The sequence below is a fragment of the Hyperolius riggenbachi genome, chromosome 3 (genome assembly GCF_040937935.1).
Source record: "Hyperolius riggenbachi isolate aHypRig1 chromosome 3, aHypRig1.pri, whole genome shotgun sequence".
NCBI lineage: Eukaryota > Metazoa > Chordata > Amphibia > Anura > Hyperoliidae > Hyperolius > Hyperolius riggenbachi.
Window position 1 is genome coordinate 101,140,279 of NC_090648.1, and position 21,182 is coordinate 101,161,460.

The window sequence follows — 21,182 nt, forward strand, 5'->3', positions numbered from 1 at the left end:
AGAAGGTATAAGACTGGTGTAACATTTAAACATTTATATGTGTTCATGGGTTTGTGGGTCTCTCAAAAAAGAATGCCAAAAAGATTGAAAAAGAGAAAGTGAGGAGGAGTTCATAAAATTAATAAGTTCTTAATAACCAGTATGAAGTTCGTGATTATTGATGATATTTAACCACTTCACCTCCAAGGGTTTTCCCCCTTAAAAAGAACCCGAGGCGGGTATTTTAAATCTTAAAAGCACACAGAGGCATGTCCTTTGCGCAATGGCATGCCTCCGTGTCTCGCTATTGCCGCCTCTAGTCCCCCCCCACCCGTGGTCTGCTGTGCCCCCTGTAAAAAGCGCCAGGCTATCGACAATCTGCTGGATGCTAGCCTTGTATTTACCTGCAGACTGTCAGTTAGTCAGTGCTCCCCTTCCTCTGTCCCCGCCGCTGCCCGCCCCCGTGGGCTTCCTCCAATCGGAAGCTAGGCCGCAACCTAGGAGGTAGTTCCTGGATCACGGCTTAGCTTCCGATTGGAGGAAGCCCACGGAGGCGGGAAGCGGCGGGGACAGAGGCAGGGGAGCGCTGACTAACTGACAGTCTGCAGGTCAATACAAGGCGCTTTTTACAGGGGGGCACAGCAGACCCGGGGGGGGGGGGGGTAGAGGCAGCAATAGCAAGACACAGATGCAGACAAATCCAGTGGAATTACAGTGTGAGGGAGGGAGACTTGGTTGGTAACAGTATGTTCAGGAGTTGGTTGGTAGTAGGACATGTATTCAGGAATTTGATGGCTGGGGGAGAGAAAGTGTTCCTGTGTCTGGAATTTTTGGGCAGGGAACACACTTGCAGGGCGTTTTCCCTTGCAATTCCCAGTTTTCCATCTGGTTCTGCGAACGTTTTTTCCACAAACGTTTCTGTGTTTTTGGCGGGGTATACTGTAGGCAAACACGTGCATCATGCAGGAAAAAGCGGTAAACTGTGCGGTTTAAAAACACATGGAAAAACGCGAACGCAAAATGCAAACAAATGGTTGCGGTGAGCATTTCATGTACGAGACTATTGACTTCAATAGCCTGTAGAATCATGCGCGCTTTGCCATCCACGGCAAAACACGCACAAACGTGTCTAGTGCGTTCCCTCTCTTATTGGGAATGGATCGGTAGGGGCGGCTTGGGAGGAGACTGTAATAATGTTTGCCAGGGTGGGAGGGGTCTTGAAGTACCCTATTTGCCCTGTTTCTCAGTCTAGAGGTGTGAAGGAGGTCCAGTGATGACAGGGATGACTGTTTGTCATTAGCATCTAATTCTGTTTTATCATGATTGCCTAGACATTTTGGAGTCAGTACTCCTTCAGCCAGACGCTGAAACAATTAACATCTGCACAAAAGTATCATTAGTTAGATGGTTGGCTCGAATGATTGGATTTCCTGTATTTATTAAATGCCTAGGAATCTCCTGTACTCATTAATGCTGAAGATACCGCATTGCAGGAGTGCTGAAACATCTCCTAGAACAGATACATGTGTCCGGTTGAAGCCACCATGACCTGAATACATGGGAACCTTCACAGGAACTGAGCCTAATATGCCAGTGGTACCTTATGAATAGATACATCACATATTTGTGCTGTATTTGCTATACTTAGTATGAGGCTATTGCTGATGAATAGTAGAGCAGGGGGCATGGTGTATAGAGAATATTGATGGCCGTAACCAGCTAATTATGATTATGTGAAAATTTGCAATTACGCCCATACATCATTTGTAAATTCAATTCAATTCATGTAATCATTCGTAAGTTTGCATAATTTTTGCATAATTTTGTGCTGACTTTATCAGTGAATAGCAAAGACCCCATGCAAGCTATTGTCACCAATCGCTAGATACGCGAAGGAGAATAGTGGGTACACATTTCAAAAATGATTTTTTTTTCAAAAAGACCTTTGTAGTTTTTGAGTAAATCAATTTAAAAAATGCAAAGGAGAAAGTTTTTTTAAACTCAGAAAAACAGTTTAAAATCACGTTTCCTTTTTTTGACTTGTACCCACAAAATTGCATTACAATTATGCAAAATTATGACGTATTACAGGTACAGAGGAAATAAATTAAGATTTTTCCCAGAATTGCGAATTTCAATGCAAAATTATGTCCATGCAAAATGTGTGCTCATCACTAACAGAGAATTAGCATTTCTGGAACGTGATGAATGCTGGAGCAAGTAACAGCATGGATTTACTAAAGACGGGCTCTGTCAAAAACAGGCTCAGCTTTGATAAAGTGGTGAAGGAAATTTTAGATTGTGGTAAAGCTATAGATGAAGTATGTTTGTCTTTGCAAAGGCTTTTGACACTGTTCTCCAGTCTCCACAATAGCCTGATGCAGAAGCTGAGGCTACAGGGACTAGGAGAACATGTGCGTATGTGGATAAAAACTAGTTAGGGGACAGAAGGCAAAGAGTGGAGGTAAATGGAACATACTCAAATGGGAAACTGTTAGCAGTGGGGTCCTGCAAGGGTCAGACTCAGTACTAGGTACAATTCTTTTTAACGTACTTATTAATGATGAGACAAAGTAGAGGGTGAACAGTCACCCTGGAACCAAAAAAACACAGAGACACCAGGAGCCCAAATGGTGCAGGACGTCACAAATGATAGAAGAAGAAAAAAATATATAAACAGAGGGTACTCACAAAGGAAGGTTGCAAAGGGGCAACCAACCACTGCAGGGACTCCACTTGGGGGTCTAGGCTAGCCGGAGATGGTTGTACTTTTCGAGAAAAAGGCCCTAAGGGCCCCTTGAAAGGCGCTCAAACCTTGGCTCTTAACACAGTGAGGCACTTGATTTGGCCTGAGGAAGTGGGCAGGGACCCACAAAACGCGTTGCCAGTGCTATTAAAGTTCATATTTTTATATGAATTTGTCTTCATTGAGGTAATCCACCTCAAACTTTATTTATTTAATTGTTTTTAATTCATTTTATCATTTTCTGGGCACCTTTTCATCCTGTTGTGCATTATTGATGATGAGTAATATAGCCATCTTTGGAGATGTTACAAAATTATGCAGAATTATCAACACTTCAACCAATCTAACTATGTAACATCTGTTAATATCTTCCCAGGGGATGAATTTTATGAGTCGTCACCCTATGAGCCAGTGACCTCCCACTTATCTGACATATTCCGCGTGGCCTCTATCAACTCCGGTGAGTGATTCTAAACAAAATGGCTGCATCTAAACCTGTTAGTGCTGGTTTATATTTACAATATTTGGCTGTAAAGCCGTTAATGCAATAGAACACAATAACATTTTTTTCAGTAGCAGAGAATACATGATGCAGCCCATCTTGTCTTGCATGATAAATCAGATTTGTGTAATAAAAATGACCGGCATAATTTAATGAGTGAAGTGCGCATTGCATTTCGCACCCTTTTTAATACGGGTGCATTATAACGCAAATGGTGAGAGCACACTCCTAGTAATTTATTGGCAAGTGCATCTACCGTCCATTATAGTGATGGCCACATAGTGTTCTTGTTCTTATGCACATGTGAGAAACATAAAAGGTAGATTTTTTTCTTTCTGTTTCCCCACCAGGTACAGAAGCAGCCGCATCCAAACAAAACGCCTGCCTAGACGCTGCCAAGTTCTGCAATGTGAATGATACTTGCAAGAAACTGCGCTCATCCTACATAGCAGCTTGTAACCCATTGGTTGATGAGCCTTGCGCCCGACGCAAGTGCCACAAGAACCTACGCATGTTCATGGAACGTATCCCGTCCAACCTGACCTACCCGCTCCTCTTCTGCCCCTGCAGAGACAAGCCCTGTGCTGAGCGCAGGCGCCAGACTACAGTGCCAAGATGCTCCTTCAATCGTCCTGAATGGCCTAACTGTCTGGAGATCTGGTCCACCTGTAGGCAGGACCCAGTGTGCAGGTAACACTACTGTTCTTATATATTTCTATGGCGTCATCACCATATTTTTATTATTTAGTATTTATATAGCGCCAACATCTTCTGCAGTCCTGTACAGAGTATATTGTCTTGTCACTCAACTGCCACTTAGAGGGGCTCACAATCTAATCCTTACCATAGTCATAAGTCTATGTATGTATAATGTAGTGTATGTATTGTAGTCTAGGGCCAATTTTAGTGGGAAGCCAATCAACTTATCTGTATGTTTTGGGGATGTGGGAGGAAACCGGAGTGCCTGGGGGAAACCCACACATGTCATGACTCTATAGTAGGGTAAATGTACAGTATGCTGTCTGTAAGACTGTTACACCATGGAAAACAGGAGCCTACTTCCTGTCCAGTAGTGATGATCTGAAATTTCCTGTTTCATTCAGAATTTTATAATTTTAGCATAATTACAAAAAAATTACTTAAAATTCCGAAAAACACAAAACCGTAATTTCATGCTTTACGCAGAAATTAGTCATGAAAAATGATTGTAATTGGTACAAATCATAATTATGAAAATGATCACAATTACGAAAATATTGTGCCCGCTCTTAATTATGTGAAATTTTGCTTAATTTTTCATGATTACGATTTTTCCATTACAGTGTATTCTTAATTAAAAAATGATGCGAAATTCCACAAAATTGTAATTAACACATTACGGTCATCACTACTATCCAGACCGATCAAGTGTATTCAGGGTTGGATTTACATCTCGGTAGCCTATAGGCACAGATATTTTTGCACCCTAAGCTCTGCCATCCGCCAAACCAGTGAACTTGCACATCCTGCAGATTAGCCCACCAAAACACACCACAAGTGTCCTGGCTGGCCAGCTCGCCAGTTTCTCCAACTATAAGGTCTTTTTTTAAAATAAATGTTCCTCTTGTTCCCACTGTTCTTAACATATCCTGCAAATTTGGTGTTTCTAGCATGTAAGGGGGCTTTGCTATTAAATGTTAAAATCGGTGGGTTTTTAGGTAACCATCATGGCCTGTGATCACGGCTAAATTGTAGGCCAAACAACCTAAAATGGGATAACAATACGGCCACTATCGTCAAGAAAGCTCAGCAGAGGATGTACTATCTACGGCAGCTGAAAAAGTTTGGCCTACCTCAATGGTTTGGCTCCTGCTCAGCTTTAGAAAAGGGGAGGCTGCAGCGCATCATCCGATCAGCAGAAAGGATAATTGGCTGTAGCTGTAGCTTACCTTCTCTGCATGATCTTTACGCTAGCAGGTGCAGAAAGAGAGCGACCAAAATTGCCTCTGACCCCTCTCACCCAGCTCACTCCATCTTCCAGCGCATGCCTTCAGGAGTAAGGTTCCAGCCAATCACAACTAAAACCTCTAGACACAGGAACAGCTTTTTTCCTCAGGCAGTAGCCATACTTAAAGCGGAACTGTAGAGTGAAAATAAACACATTGTTTCACTTGCCTGGGGCTTCCCCAAGCCCCCAGCAGCTTTCCTGTCCCGCGCCGATCCTGCCCGAGCCTCCATTCTCACGTTGCCGCTCCGTCCCGTACCTCGACTTGTAAGTCGATGCCAGCACAGCCCTGCCAAGCGTATCCTTTCTTTGCGTTCCCCTCTGCAATAGTGGGGAACGCGAAGAATGGATACGCATGGCCAGAGCCGCGCAGGCGCAGTGGCCCGGCAGCGAAACCGAAAGTAGCTGGTGGCGGGAGAACGGAGGCTCGTCGAGAAGTGGCGCAGGACAGGACGGCTGCTGGGGGCTTGGGGAAGCCCCAGGTGAGTGAAACAATGTGTTTATTTTCACTCTACAGTTCCGCTTTAATGCTGAACCACGCTAGAGCTGCTAGGACTTGAAAGTAATCAGCACAGAACTGAAAATTAACAATTCTCACCTTGCTTACTGCCATTATACTTACATACTGTTCTCTTGACTTGTAATATGCATACTGTCTGTCCTTTTATTATTTTTGTTTGTATTTGTTAAGCAACTGCCAAGACAAATTCCTTGTAAGTGCAATCTTACTTGGCGAAATAAATTGATTCTGAATCTGTTTTGGACCGAGATCATGGGTGCATTCAGTACTCAATCCGTGATCAAGAGGCGATCAAGAATTCTGAATCCGACCTAATGATTGTGAAAAACAGCTCGTGATCACAGGTTACCTGTGATCACGAGCTCGTGATGAACAACTCAGGCTACACTAACATGCATTTACCTTTATACATCGCAATGTGCCTTGATAGGAGATTTGATAGGAGATATCAGCTTTGTTCTGCCTTCCTGTACAGGTCGAGGCTGGCGGACTTTGTTACAAACTGTCAGAGCACTACTCAGACGGCGAGCGGCTGTGTGCGGGATAACTACTCTGCCTGCTTGGGAGCTTACGCAGGGCTGATTGGTAAGTCACCACAGCTGTGCTGAGCGCAGGCACCAGACACCTCAGCTGTGCAGCTGACCCTATCATAACTTTTCTATAGTACATTGTGAAGACCATTTGGAGTCATCTATAAGCTAAGGGAGGTATTAACTAGTGCTAAATCCTCTGCACTTGGGTGGATGTCATGGTTACTGGGGCGTGGGCCAATTACATTGTTTATATGTTTTGTACTTTATACTTCTCTCCGCACTTTGGCTTGTGCTCATACTTCTGTGCCTTTGGTCCACCCAATAGTACTCTAGTTCCTCTTAGGAAGTTGGCTTCAACTCTACTGAACAAGCAGCTGGATCTCGTGATTCTAATTTTAGTGGCTTTGACCAGTTTTGGGGGATCCTTATTTATAGTTCTCTCTTTCTATCACTTTACTACTATACTTAAAGAGGAACTTTAACCAAGGATTGAATCTAATTCCAGTCAGTAGCTGATACCCCCTTTTCCCACGAGAACTCTTTGCCTTTTCTTGAATAGATCGGGGGAAGGGGGGGGGGGGGGTCGGGGGCGGTCTGTGTGGCTGATATTGTGGTGAAACCCCTCCCACAGTGTGCTGTCATCATGACCATGGTCCTGACAGTTTGCTGTCTGTGAACCCCATTGCGTTGTGGGAAATAACAGCTGTTTCCAACTGCCAAGCAATCAATATCTCCCTCTGTGCATAGAGCTCTCAGTGCACAAGCATTCCGCATTATCTGGCAGTCACAGAACTAAAGATGTCACCACCAGTGATACATTTCAAAATGTAAATCAGGGGAAGGAAAGAATTTACAATGGAGAAGAAAGATTTTACAATGGGCAAACACTAACTAAATAATCTATATTTGAACATTGTAAAAAAATTGCTATTTTATTAATTGTTATTTTCATTACAATTCCTCTTTAATGTCATCATAAACTTATCGTGTCCATAGTATTGGTCACTAACTAATACCTCTATTAGCTTACAGAGATTTTTTTTTATTAGTGGTGTAATCTAACGAGTATCTAAGCTCAGAAATGGTTATAGTTTTTCAGTATTCATTGTCATGTAGGTAGGCGAAATTAAAGCACACCTGAAATGAAAGGAATATGCAGGCTGACATATTTATTTCCTTTAAAACAATGCAAATTGCCAGGCTGTCCTGCTGATGTTTGCCTCAATTTTTTTTAAATCTATATACCCTGAGCAAGCAAGCAGATCAGGTGTTCTGATTGAAATCTCACTAGTTTAGCTGCATGTTTGTTTCAAGTGTGTGTTTCAGACACTACTGATGCAGAGGGCCGGTTTAAGGGGCCCTGGGGTAAGCTTAAGTAGCCCCCCATACGATAGTCCCTCCTAAACACTACCCAACTGCTCTAGAATGTGCACAGTCAAGTAAGTGACAAGCAGCTAACGTGCAGGGGCTTCGGGGGGGATGACTCAGTTGCCAGGGACAGGGACTGCAGAGGTCAGGGGCCCTGGGGCAATTGCCTTCCTTGCCACTGTGGCAGCGCCAGCCATCGTGATGCATAAAAGCTCAGCAGGACTAACAGGTAATTGGTATTGTTAACAAGGAAATAAACATGGCAGCCTCCATATCCCTCTCACTTCAGATGTCCTTTAATTTCCTCACTAAAGTTGTTTTCTATCTGTGCAGGTTATGATGTAGCTCTGAACTTCCTGGACTCAGAGCCCCATTCATTGTCCATTGGGCCCTATTGTACCTGTGATGGGAGTGGTGATCAAGAAACTCAATGTAATGTCTACCTAAAGGAGTTTACTCAAAATCGTTGTCTACGTAAGTATAGGAAATTGTGTGTTGAGCTGCGAAGGTGTAAAGTGTCTGGAAGACTTTGAAGAAGGCTTATGATATAACACATTGATTAAACAGAGAATGTCAGAAAAGATTTAGGGCTTGATTCACAAAGCGGTGCTAACCTACTTAGCACGTCTAAAGTCTTTAGACGTGCTAACCAGGGTGCTAAGTAGGTTAGCACCGGATTTCTCAATCAGTTAGCGCGCTAAGTACCGCACGCAAAGTCCTATGCGCACGCTAAGTCCCATAGGCTTTAATGGGCACTTCGCGCGGAGCGCCCTGCGCTCTGTGCAGTGCGCACATAAAGTTTTATGCGCATAAAGTTTTACGTGCGTAAAGTGTTGTGCAGGAAAAGCTCGTTTAGACGTGCTAAGGGGGTTTTCACAGGCGTGCTAACAGTTAGCACCGCTTTGTGAATCAAGCCCTAGTTGGCATCGGTTAAGGAGTACTCATCGGTCTTAACCCTAATTTATACATAAAAACAGTGGAGTATCTAGAGGGGTACAGGCATGGTTTGTGCCATGGGCACCACAGCACCATGCGTGCTATGCGTTCCCTTGTGCTGCATCGCCATACCTGCCCCATGCCTCCCTGTCACTCAGACGAGATCAGGTTAATTCTGTTATCTGGAAACTTGGCTACTTAATTTATGTGTATACGGCACACTTGGCTATTTCATTATTGTATCTTAATGCACCTGACTATTTAATTTGTTTCTCATGAGGCACCTGGCTACTTGATTATTTTATCTGGAGGTGTGAGACTATTTAATTATTTTATCTGTATGCTTGTGGCTACGTAACATTTTTATTTGGGGGCATGTGGCTACTTGATTCTTTTATTTGGAGGCATAAGAATATTTCATTCTTTTATATGAAATCATGTGACTACTTTTTTCTTTTATATGGAAGCATGTAACCATTCGTTTATTTAATTGTGAGGCACATGGCTACTTAATTCTAATATCTAGGGGACCATGGCTTCTCAAGGTATGTATCTGGGGGCATAATAAACTCTTATTAGGGTAACCCAATAGCATAATTCTGGTATCTAGGGACAACACAAGGGCAATTTCAGTGTTTACCATATCTTACCTAGATACGCCTCTGCATAAAACAATCTAAAATCTTAGTTTAAAGAGTATATCTAAAGTAATGTATGAAGAAGCTTCAACTGAACCCATTTTGTGTTTATGATGTATCATGTCTCTTACAGAACAATGTCTTCAGTTCTAATGAGTGAAGGAAATACCTAGACAGTTATATGTGCACGTACAAGGCTTTGGGGTTAGAAGGAGTCTTGGTATATCCTGCATAGTTTTGAGGAATAGGTGCAGGGAGGGAATAGTGGAACAGGGTAAGGCCTGGTTCACATCTGCGTTCGGAGCCAAAAGGATCCAATGAGTGGATCCGGTCTGTGTTTCACCGGATCCGGATGGCTCTCTACTCGGCCCAGTTCACATAGTGAAAATGGATCCGTTCAATGATTGATCGGATCCGTTTTCACTCAGCAAATACATACCTAATCTTCATAGGCAGCCGGCGGTAGAGGCTTCCTCTTCTTCCGCTGTGACTACACAGCGCGTCATGTGACTAATCAGACGGAAGCCTCTACTGCCGGCTGCTACTAAAGATTAGGTATGTATAAACCCTTCCTCACCCACTAGCCCGTCTGCTGCACCCTCCCTCACCCTCCCGTCACACAGGTACACGTGTCGGCCCATGCCCCCATCCCCGTGGAACGGTCCGTTTCTTCACTAGTGTGAAGAAACTTTCCGTTTTCCATTGCCCCATTGCTGCAGCATTTTTTGTCCAGATTCCGCTGGGCAGAACGGTCCAGAAAATTAGGGCCTGCAGCAATTTTTAGATCCGGGAACAGGAACGCACGGAATGTATCCGTACCAACGGACGCATGTGAATGGATCCATAGGTTAACATTGGATCCTTTCACATCTGTTCCGTTCGTACAGTAAATGTGTCGGTTACGTTCCGGAAAAACGCTAATGTGAACCGGGCCTAAGCCCTACATCTGCTAAGTCATCCTCCCACTGTTCCTTATGAGAGGGAGGCACAGTCTGTATGTGGATGTCAGTCCTAGTGCTGTGAGTAGCACAGTCTGCTTGAAACAGGCTGACATGAAGTAGGTATGAGGCAGGAATTTTAGGACCTTCTTTACATTAGACGGGAAGCAGTGGAAAATTGTTGTACTTTACTTTAAGCTGTCACTGCACTTCTCTGTCACAATAGTCAGCCAGCCCACGTTCCTTGAGTGCAAATGAGACGTTTACAAGCAGTGAAACCTTCTTTTGCTGCCTAAATAACTTTATTAGCTATACCCCCCTCCCAAAGGAGGTACAGGCAATGTGATTCATATTGTCATCCAACAGTTTCTCCTGCCTCTTTCACATTCTTGTTTGCCATTATTTTCTGTTGTAGCTGTTCTTCCTTTAGAGTAGAGTCATTCTAAGGCTTTGGAATGGAGTTTCTGTTTGCTGCACATCAGCATGCTAAATGCACTTTTATAAAACATGAGGGAAATTAACTTGCAGTAGGAAGAAGGCAAAAAAGATTCTCAAATAGAGTAGTTGTAGTTTTTGAGAAAATTGAGTAGCAGGAAAAAAGGGCGCTGGCTGAGGGTGGACGAAAAGGGCGCAGCCATAGACTTTAATGCAATTATCGTTAATATGGCGAAAAAAGCTGAAAAAAGCTAAAAAAAAAAGGGCGTTGTGATAAATATCGTTAACAACATTAGAACATTATAGTTTTTGAAGTATGTTATTGTTTTAGAAGCTTGTAACGTTATAGTTTTTGTCATATTATTTTGTTTATATTTACAAATTTTACATTATCAAATATATTATCATTACTATGTGTAAAAGGGTGTTTCTGCAGAGGGAGTGGTTAGGCACCACCAGGGGGAGTGGTTAGGGTTATGCACCACCAGGGGGAGTGGTTAGGGTTATGCACCACTCGGGTTGAGGTTAGTTTTAGGCAACACCAGGGGGGTGGTTAGGGTTAGGCACCACCGGGGGGGTTGTGAGACTTAGGGGTCACCAGGGGAGTGGTTAGGGCTAGGCACCGCCATGGGGGGTGGTTAGGGTCAGGTACCACCGGGGCAGTTAGGGTTAGGCACCACAGGGGGGGGGTTAGGCTTAGGGGTCACCAGGGGAGTGGTTAGTTTTGGGCACCACCAGGGGAGGGTTCTGTGTGAGGGTAGGGTTGGGTTAAGCTGTATTGTTGAATTACGTAACGATATTTAACATTAATAACTTTTCGTTATTATTTCTTGTCTGTTTTTACAATGGTATTTATCATTAACAAAGCTTGACAACCATGTTTATCGTTATCAGATTTCGTTAATAACCGGCGCCATTTCATTATCAACTCGTACCCTTTATTCATGGCGCCCCTTTTTAATGCACGGAAAATTGATTTTAGATATGCAAAGGAAAACTGTTTTTTAAACGGTCATTGTTCTGAATTTGAAAAACCATTTTTCCTTGGCATTTTCAAAATCATTTTTCTCAAAAACTACAAGGTCTTTTTGAAAAAAATTTTTTTTTGCTTTGTTCCCACCCTTTTTTTGACCATGCATAGTTAGGATAGCGTGTATGTCGGCTTTACTATTAACCTCTGAAGTTGGCATGAAATTGTTAACATTATGCAAAAATTAAGTGAAAATTAAGAAAAATTACAAATAGATTACACAAAATCAGTTCAATGTCCAAATCGTAATTACGTATGGCTGTAATTGCAAAAATGTTGAAATTTTGTGTAATTGTAATTAGCAGACGAATATCACTAGTTAATACTAGTTGCATTATTTTGTGTAGCCAAAACACCATTGTATGAAGAATGCTATTTTGTATACTAAAGTTAATTAGTTAGTACTCTTTGCCCACACAAAAGTCACCAGCTTGCCCAAATGTCAGCAACCCTCACCTAGGTAATATCAGAACATAGTGAGTGATTCTGCTATGGCCCAGGCATACTTGTGCCACTTACCAGCATACATATTTTAAAAAAACATATGTAATTCACCTTTTCTCCTAGGAGATAATTTTCATATTCTTTTTAAAAGAATGTTTAAACATTTTACAATTGAAAAGTACCTACAAGCAGGTAAAAAAGTACAATCAAAATTATTTAGAGTGTTTTCTTGTTTGCTGGGGGTTTAACCACTTCCGGATTCTCGGTACGTATATACACGCCCCTGAATCCAGAAGTGTATACCATGGAAACGGCCGCTCGTATGAGCGGCCGTTCCATGTCAGCTCACGGAGGGTGTCTCCGTGAACACCCTGCGAGCCGATCGGCGGCTCGCAGGGTAAATGTAAACACACGGGGAAGATCTTCCCCGGTGTTTACATGTATACGGCGCTGCTGCGCAGCAGCGCCGTAGAGGAGATCGGCGATCCCCGGCCTCTGATTGGCCGGGGATCACCGGCATCTGATAGGCTAAAGCCTATCCCATCAGGCGCAGGACGGATTTCCGTCCTGCGCCGCTCACAGGGGGAGGGAGAGGGAGGGAAGGGGAAGGAGGCCAGGAAGCGCTGCGGAGGGGGGCTTTGAAGAGCCCCCCCCCGCAAGCGCAAGCAGCCGGCGGCGATCAGACCCCCCCAGCAGGACATCCCCCTAGTGGGGAAAAAAGGGGGGAAGTCTGATCGCCCTGGCTGCTAGCTGATCTGTGCTGTGGGCTGGAGAGCCCACGCTGCACAGATCAGCATAAAATGTCATGGTGTGGAAGTGGTTAAAGGGCATTTTATGACAAGGGCCCATATGCAATTAACTTTTTCTCCTGAGTTTTCTCCTAGGTGATATTTTTACAACTTGCAATAAAATGTATTTTAAAAAAAAATACGCAAAATTATTTTGATGGTACTTTATCATCAATTTTTTGGTACTTTTTTTTGTTGCTTTTTCAATTACAAAGTGCTGAAAAAATATTTTAAATACAAAAGGAAAAATGATCTCCTAGGAGAAAAGTGAATTGCATATGGACCTCAGTCTATTCTCTGCTTCTATTCACTACTAAGCATAAGCAAACGCAGCTAACGCACTGCAAAGTCACGGGCGAATCTTCCATTACATTGTGCTCTGGTCTGACATAAAGTCTTCACTGCCCGGCGAATGAACCCTGTGTGCAGCGCATCCTGAATTCCGTTCCTTGATAGAGAGAAGTAAAGCAGATACACAAGAAGCACTTGACTCAATAGACTTTCAGCGAACTAAACGTAAGTGTATCGCTAAACCTGCGGTGCAGAGTATAAGGGCAATGACCATACGCATTAGACGATCCTGGTGCCTGTATGTGAACAACACATGAAAGCAGGCTGAAAGCTTGTATCTATAAGCCTATGAAATGCATCCATCCTGATCTAAGTAGCATTGATCTTTCTGGTAAATGGATGGATATATGAATCGCCGTACACATGAATACTGAATCCACAGAGGAAAAGTCAGGGAGACATGTGCTCCATCCAATACCGATTCATTTCCAAAAAGCTTTATTGATGTTTCAACAACATCATGAGACTGAGTCAGTATATGTGAGGTACAAGAAAGTGGTAGTGAAACGTTGTATTTCCAAGTTGACAAAACTCTTCTGTTTATTTTAGAAAATGCCATTCAGGCCTTCGGTAATGGTACGGATGTTGTGCATAAACAGAGTGTTCCCAGGATGCATCACACCACTATCTCACCTCGGTCTGAGAGGAGACATCTGTTGCCGGACAACCAAAGTGACAGCAATACCTTGTATGAGTCCAATCCTGCCATCTGCAATTCTATCCAGGTAAGACCGTAAGAGGTATATAAGGTGGTCCCACAGTAGATGGGTAGAAGGTAGGGAGTGGGTCATCTGTTACCGGTACATACATTAAGTCAGGAAAGTTCATGCATTTTTTTAGTGTTTGTGGAGGTACCAGAGGTGGCGATGTGCCTTTCAGAAATGAAACAAAAGACAGTCAGGAGCCCTATATAGTACAGTATGTTAGAATTATTGGATCATTTGAGGCTCAAAACTAGTCCGGGTTTCAACTAAGACAACCACGGTGATGCACTTGTGGAGAACACAGGACTTCTCCACTCAGAACACAAATGATCCTAGGATCCAAGCATGGGCGTCGCAATCACCCCTGTGACCCCTGCCATCGCAGGGGGGCCCCAGAGGCTTTGAGGGCCCTCCTCCTTCCTCTCCCCTACCGCTAGTGCAGCTTGCATTGAGCAAAAAACTCCAGTTCGCTCACAAAAACCATCCCCGCCACCTCCTCCTGCCATGCAGATAAGCATGTAGCGGGAGAGTCTGTCATTTTTTCCTGTTTCTAGACGCTGCTTCACAGCAGAACAATCTCTGCTGCCATTCGCCGGCTCCCACTCATGTGACCATCAAGAGATTTGGGTCCCAAAGGGGCCCCATGCTATAATTTTTGCATGGGGGCCCTATTAAGTCTAGTTACACCCCTGGATCCAAGTGATCAGTCAGAAAATCAGAGTCAGTTTTATTCACCAAGTACAATCAATGTTGTACCAGGAATTGCTTTAGGTACCCACAGGCTAGTACAGCAATAATAATAGTAACAATATTTGCAACAATAGTGCAGGTAAATACCGTAGAGCTGGCGTGGCATAGTACAGTATGACTGTTTGCAGTGTAGCTTGCAAATTTTTTTCACTTCATCATTTTCACATTAAAAATGCCATTTTATGTTTCGAGAAAATATTGGCGAAAATACATTGTACTTTTAGAATATGTTCAAAGGAAACAAATGTTCCTTTCTGATGGATACATTGGCAAAAACTGAGAAAAATCATTATCTTTGCATTGAAAATTTGTGAAAAGCGCAAAAATAGTTTGTTTTATAAAAATTTGTGAAAAATTAACACACTTATTATAAAATGATTTTTGATGGCTTTTTCGCTTAGAAGTCGAATTTTAAATTATTTTTGTGAAAATGAATGCAAAAAGAATATCAGCATTTTTGCTCATTACTGACTTTTTGTCACAAGATGCCAAAGGGGGCAACAGGTACAGCAATAGTGTTCAAACAGTCCTCTATTAACACCGTCCCCTGGAGATGTGATAAAACGTCTAAGAACAGTTCCAAATAACGGGTGGCTTATCGTAAAGAAGTCTCTACCAGCAAAGTGGCTGAAGTAAAGAGAATGTATTGGGAACGCTGCAGATGACGCATTTCGCTGGCTAGATTCCCCTTCCTCAGTTCAAAGTGATCTAGACTGCAAAACACATCGTCTGCGGTGTTCCCAATAAATGTTGTTAACTTCAGCCATTTTGCTGGTAGTGACTTAAAGAGACACTGAAGCGAAAAAAAAAATGATATAATGAATTGGTTGTGTACTATGAATAATTACTAGAAGATTAGCAGCAAAGAAAATATTCTCATACTTTTATTTTCAGGTATATAGTGTTTTTTCTAACATTGCATTATTCTATAATATGTGCAGATTACACAACAATCAGCATTCAAAATTATTCTTTCAGAGCAGTCCGTGAAGTAATGACCTCTCCTCTAGCAGAGAAAAAGTAAACAGTTCACTTACAGTTGAGATAATAAAAGTCAGATAACAGCCCTCTCCACGACTAACTTAGTCAGAGAGCTTAATGGCTTGTTTGCATAGAGATAACAACTGGAGTTTCTCAACTCTTCCTGTACTGGAAACAATTAGACTGATGTATCTGATCTTAATGTTTTATTTCTTAGTTGTACTACACATACAAATCATAATATCATAATTTTTTTTCCGCTTCAGTGTCTCTTTAAGCTACCCATTATTTTAAACTGTTCTTAGATTTTTTACCACATCTGGCCATCTGGCCCTTTCACTTTTTAATGTTTCTAGTGCTAAATAATAGAAAGAATGTACTGGGAAGAAATATTTTATTTTAATTGAAAAGAGTATTAAGAGGTATTAATTTTTTAATAATTATGGATGATGCACATTTGTATGCAAATATATGCAGCTTGAAAAAGGACCAATCGTTTTAAACCTAGGTTTAAATTGATTGGTCCATTTTCGTACTCCATGTATTTGCATAAAAATGTGCATAAATTTGCATCAACTCAGATGAATTTGCATATCTCTGATCGTCCCTAGTAATAATTCAGCCTTCCTCACAGCTTGCAGGGTGCTGGCATGCTTTGAAATATTAAGCTATATGTTTTCTCTGCTTCCAGGACATGAAGAACGCCAGTTCCCCAGAGCTCACAATCTGCGTTTCAGAGGTACATTATCATTTTATTTACTTCAACTGTGACTAACGGAAAGACAGAGCGCCAGGAATCACAATATGCTATTTTGTATCAAAGGGTATAAAAGAAGGTTTTCTAAGTTGTCAATAGCAACCCGATTATATCACACGTATGACGTTCCTCCTGACTATGGAAGCATTTCTGCTCCACTTCCAGCAGCCAATCAGTACTCACCTTACGAGTACCGGTCTGCCCTAGTGACAAATAGAGAAGCTGATTGGTCAATAGGAATACATCTTTTAACAGTCAGTGGCGTAGCAATAGGGGTTGCAGAGGTCTCGACCGCACAAGGGCCCTTGGGCCAGAGGGGCCCCTTAGGGCCCTCCCTCAACTGTAGTATTAGCTCTTTATTGGTCCTGTGCTTGTAATGATCACTTCTATAAATGCTTTGAAAGATAATAATCCTTCCCCATCCCTTTCTTACACCTCTGACAATGTATTGTCCTTGGCAGGTTTTTTATGTATAGAGTACTTGGGGAGGGGGGGCATGTAAAACTCGCACCGGGGCCCATAGCTCCTTAGTTACGCCACTGTTAACAGTCATATAATTCATTGTTCCATTAATGTTATTGGAAAATGAAACTTCAAAGTAATTTGGCCAGGACCAGGGCTTCCATAGGTTCAAACTGGGCAATTACCCACAGCCACAAATTCCTTTGGGGCCCCCACCAGCCAGGGACAGTAGAGGTCACATGTCAGTACTGTATGAGAATGCAAAGGGTCCCATGTTCATATCTGCTCAGGGCCCCTTTTTACCCCAAACCATGCCTGAATTTGGTTGCTATGGTTACCTCATGTATGTTCTGTCTTTTGAGTATCATGATTTTAATAATTTATTTTCCACCAGTGTCCAGCTTAGCCCTTCTTCCACACATGTAATCGTTTGTCTTATTTATCTAATGGTGGCCATTAATGATCCAATATTTTCCCTCCAATCTTACCATTTCTATGTAATATAAGGGACTACCTAAAGTATCCATTCAATATATTCTCTCAATTTACCCTTCTACTACATATACAGTATTTGGATGAAAAAGATTGGATCATTAGTAAACCAACCTTGAATGCAAGGCTCCTCTGACGCAGTTAAAGCTGATCTCTAGTGTTAAAATAGAACCCACACTAGTATCAGCACAGGCAGCAGAAGTAGCAGGAAAAAAAGTCTAAAAACCGACCACTTTTTGTTGGTTAGCCACATTCCCTTTCTGAAAAACTGCCATTGCAGTTTTCTGCTTTTGCTTGTTTTTAAATGTTTTTAGGCCCCGTTTACATCTAAAATCGCAAAACGTTTTGCGGGAGTGATTTCCCGCGATTAACGCAGAAAAATCACTGGACATGCGGCGGTTTTGGCGCAATCGCGATTAGCGGTGCTATGCATGTTAATCGCGATCACTAAGCGTTAATCGCGAATCGCTGACAAACCGCTGCATGTAACACGTTTGTGGTTATCGCTAACATCAAACACGGCAGTGAGAACACTGCCATGTGTTACATGCTGCAGCGGTTTTTAACCCCCCTAGCGTTCTGGACGAGCTGAGCTCGTCCAGAGACGCCGGAGGCCACCGCTCAGGCCCTGCTGGGCCGATTTGAATAATTTTTTTAATCAAACACGCAGCTAGCACTTTGCTAGCTGCATGTTTAATTCGATCGCCGCTGATCCACCGCTACCCGACGCGAAAGAGGGCCCCCCCCCGGGACCCCTGCGCAGCCTGGCCAATCAGTGCCAGGCAGCGCTGAGGGGTGGATCGGGAGTCCCTGTGACGTCACGACGTCGATGGCGTCACTCCATTCGACGCCATGGCGACGGGGGAAGCCCTAAAGGAAATCCCGTTCAGAACGGGATTTCCGGATGGGACTTCACGCCGGCGGCGATCGGAGACGCTGGGGGACGCCTCAGGGAGCAGCCAATCATGTAGCTAGTGCTAGGCTAGCTACATGATAAAAAAAATGGGCGAAAAAACCCTCCCTCAGAACGCCCAGCAGGTTAAAAAAACGCTAGCGGTTTGCCTTGAGCGGGAATTGCGCAATTCCCGCTCAAGTGTGAATGGGCCCTCATTGTGGCAAGATAGAAAAACAGCCTGTTACAATATCACATCTTTACAAATACGACCACTTTCTGCTTTTGAAAAGATTGATAAGAGATTATGTCACCTGTGGGTGGGAGGAGCCTTATGGTGTAGCCTGAGAGGTACTCTCTCTGCTTCTACCTGTGCCACTGAGCCAGCCTATCCCAGAGAGGAGAGGTTACGAGAGAAGTAGTGCAGTGCCAGCCACAGTATGCTGCACTCCAGAGCTGCCATAATGCATCCCTGCTGCTTAATGAGGGGGAGCAGTCATAGTAAGTGTCATTCTGGCTCTTTTCCACTCTGGGATTTACAGCGGAGATGCACTTTAGGTAACAGTAAAAACATTTACAGGTTTGATATACTGTGCTGTAAATATCTGATTGGTTACTATGGGGAAACAAAATGGTTCTGATATCAGATAGCTAGAGAAATGATGGCAATGGCTTTTGTATTTTATTAATGTACCCAGCATGCTGTAGTTATGCCCCCAGAACTCTTGATATTCATTTTTGAAGTTACATATATGCATTATGTGAATTTGAGAACCCTCTTTGTCATGTAACCACAGTCCATGTAGTCTGTGCCCTTTTTCTGTAAATTACTCTATTGTCAGTGTGGCTCCCGCTCTGTTTTTATTTCTTTGTTCTGTATTTTTTCTCTTGTATGGGGCATTGTGCTGTTCAGCCATTATGAGTGGTATATCTCTGTTCTCTGTTTTGTGACCTTTCATACTCATTCATTATGTGTTATTGCATGCCCTCATTTTGTGTTGTTGGTTCCTTCAGGCAACCTTTGTGCTCCCTCTGTGTAGAGTGTAGAGTTCCCTTGCGCTGTCATTATGTTACCCTCACTGTGGGATATGTACCCTCATTCTCTTCCTTTTCTGTCGTGTATTCCATATCCCTATTTTGTACTTTGCAGTTCGGATTGCACTTTCTTACCTTAATTTTGTCATTCCAGCTCCCATTCTGTACTCTACATAAAAATTGATACGGCGCGCCAAAACCTGCCAAAGACAATACAGTGTCAGAGGTGCAAGTAGAGGATGGGAAACTGTTAATGATTACTACTACTATTTAAAGCATCTATAGAACTGATAGACCAGCACAGGGCTAATAGTAAGCTAAAACTGCGCTTGAGTGAGGGCCCTTCTGACCCAAGGGCCCCGATGCAGTCGCTTACTCTGCAACCCCTATTGCTATGCCACTGGCCATAGCCTACTAGCTCTGCATTTGTTCCCAACTGTCCATGTTTTGGAAGTGCAGTCCCGCTTTGGGAAACGAATCCCTCTGTCCCTCTTTTTTCCTAATTTTTCCCTCTTTCAAGTCTCATGTACAGATCTATGTAATTTATGTATTTTACAACTGAAAAATGTGTTTACCGTATTTTCTGCCATATAAGACGCTCCGGAAAATAAAAGACGCACCGAGGTTTAGAGGGCAAACACCAGGGAAAAAAATATACGCTAAACCTGGTGCTTGCATATTCCAGGAGCGTCTTGTACATGTTTTCTCCAAATGGTGTCCTCCATCTCTCCCCATGCGTCCTCCTGTATTCCCATGTATCCTCCTCTGTCCCACATGTCTCCCTCATATGTCCTCCTGTGCCCCATGTCTCCTCCATGTCTCCCCAATTTGTCCTCCTGCATCCCCAATTCCCCATGTGTTCTCCTATGTCCCCCATGTTATCTCCTGTGTCCTCCTGTCCCCCCCCCCCATGTTTCTATCTGAGCCTGGCTCCCCCCACATGCCTCCACTCCCTCTCCGTGTCTCCTGCCACCCCCCCCCCCATATGTGTAGCTGCAGCTTGCTTACTTAATCTGCCATTCCTGTGGGATTGCAGACATCCTTCTCCTTTGTGCAGTTCCCTCTAGTATTCGGCTTGTATAGATCAGAGGCGAGAGAGGCTCCAGCCTCGGGGCGCAGTGTAGGAAGGGCGCACTAATCACTCAGCTATCATTCCCCTATTGTGTTTGAAGCAGAGAGAAATAAGAAAAAGGAATACATGGCAGTGACTGCAAGCCAGATAACTAGATATTAAGGTGTTGGGGAGGTTGGGGGCCCTGTGGCGCTTCTTAGTCTAATAGCAATCAGTGTGTGACGGCTGGGGTGGGAGAGATGGAGGGGCGCACTTTGCTGTCTCAGCCTTGTGTGCTGGAGGAACTTGTCCCGGCTCTGCCATCGGCGATCGCTCGTTTTCCGATGACCGCGGTCTAGCGTGTGTACAGAACTTATGAGACGTGTTCATTGCAATATGGTGTTTACATTAGCGTTTTGAGCCAAATGGATCCGGTGAGCGGATCCAGTCTCCGCTTCACCGGATCCGGGTGGCTCTGTGCACACTGCCAAATGGAAAGTGAAAACAGATCTGATCAACGATCGATCTGATAAGTTTTCACTCAGTTTGCCATTGAAAACATACCTAATGCTCTTTTGAAGCCGGCGGTAGAGGCTTCCTCTTCTTCCGCCATGACTACATGTAGTCACATGACGCGGAAGAAGATGGAATGTATTTTACCCTCCTTCACCCACCAGTCCGGCTGCTGCACCCTCACTCACCCTCCCGCTGCTCAGGTTTGCGTCCCCACATCCTCCATCCATCCCCCATCCTTGTAGAACGGTCCGTTTCTTCACTCGTGTGAAGAAACATTCCGTTTACCACTACCCCAATGCTGCAGCATTTTTTGTCCGGTTCCGTTCAGCTGGACAGAATGGTCTGGAAAA

The 21,182-nt window shown here is 43.5% G+C and overlaps 1 protein-coding gene across 1 annotated transcript in view; it reads left to right on the top strand.

Moving 5' to 3' along the window:
• The window catches only part of GFRA2 (GDNF family receptor alpha 2), a 111,314-nt gene that overhangs the window by 82,056 nt on the left and 8,076 nt on the right, over positions 1–21,182 (top strand). The window contains exons 3-8 of the mRNA XM_068274707.1: positions 3,102–3,185; positions 3,578–3,917; positions 6,207–6,316; positions 7,966–8,106; positions 13,742–13,917; positions 16,319–16,366. Of these exons, the coding sequence (XP_068130808.1) occupies positions 3,102–3,185; positions 3,578–3,917; positions 6,207–6,316; positions 7,966–8,106; positions 13,742–13,917; positions 16,319–16,366 (899 nt within the window). The remainder of the gene's footprint in view (positions 1–3,101; positions 3,186–3,577; positions 3,918–6,206; positions 6,317–7,965; positions 8,107–13,741; positions 13,918–16,318; positions 16,367–21,182) is intronic.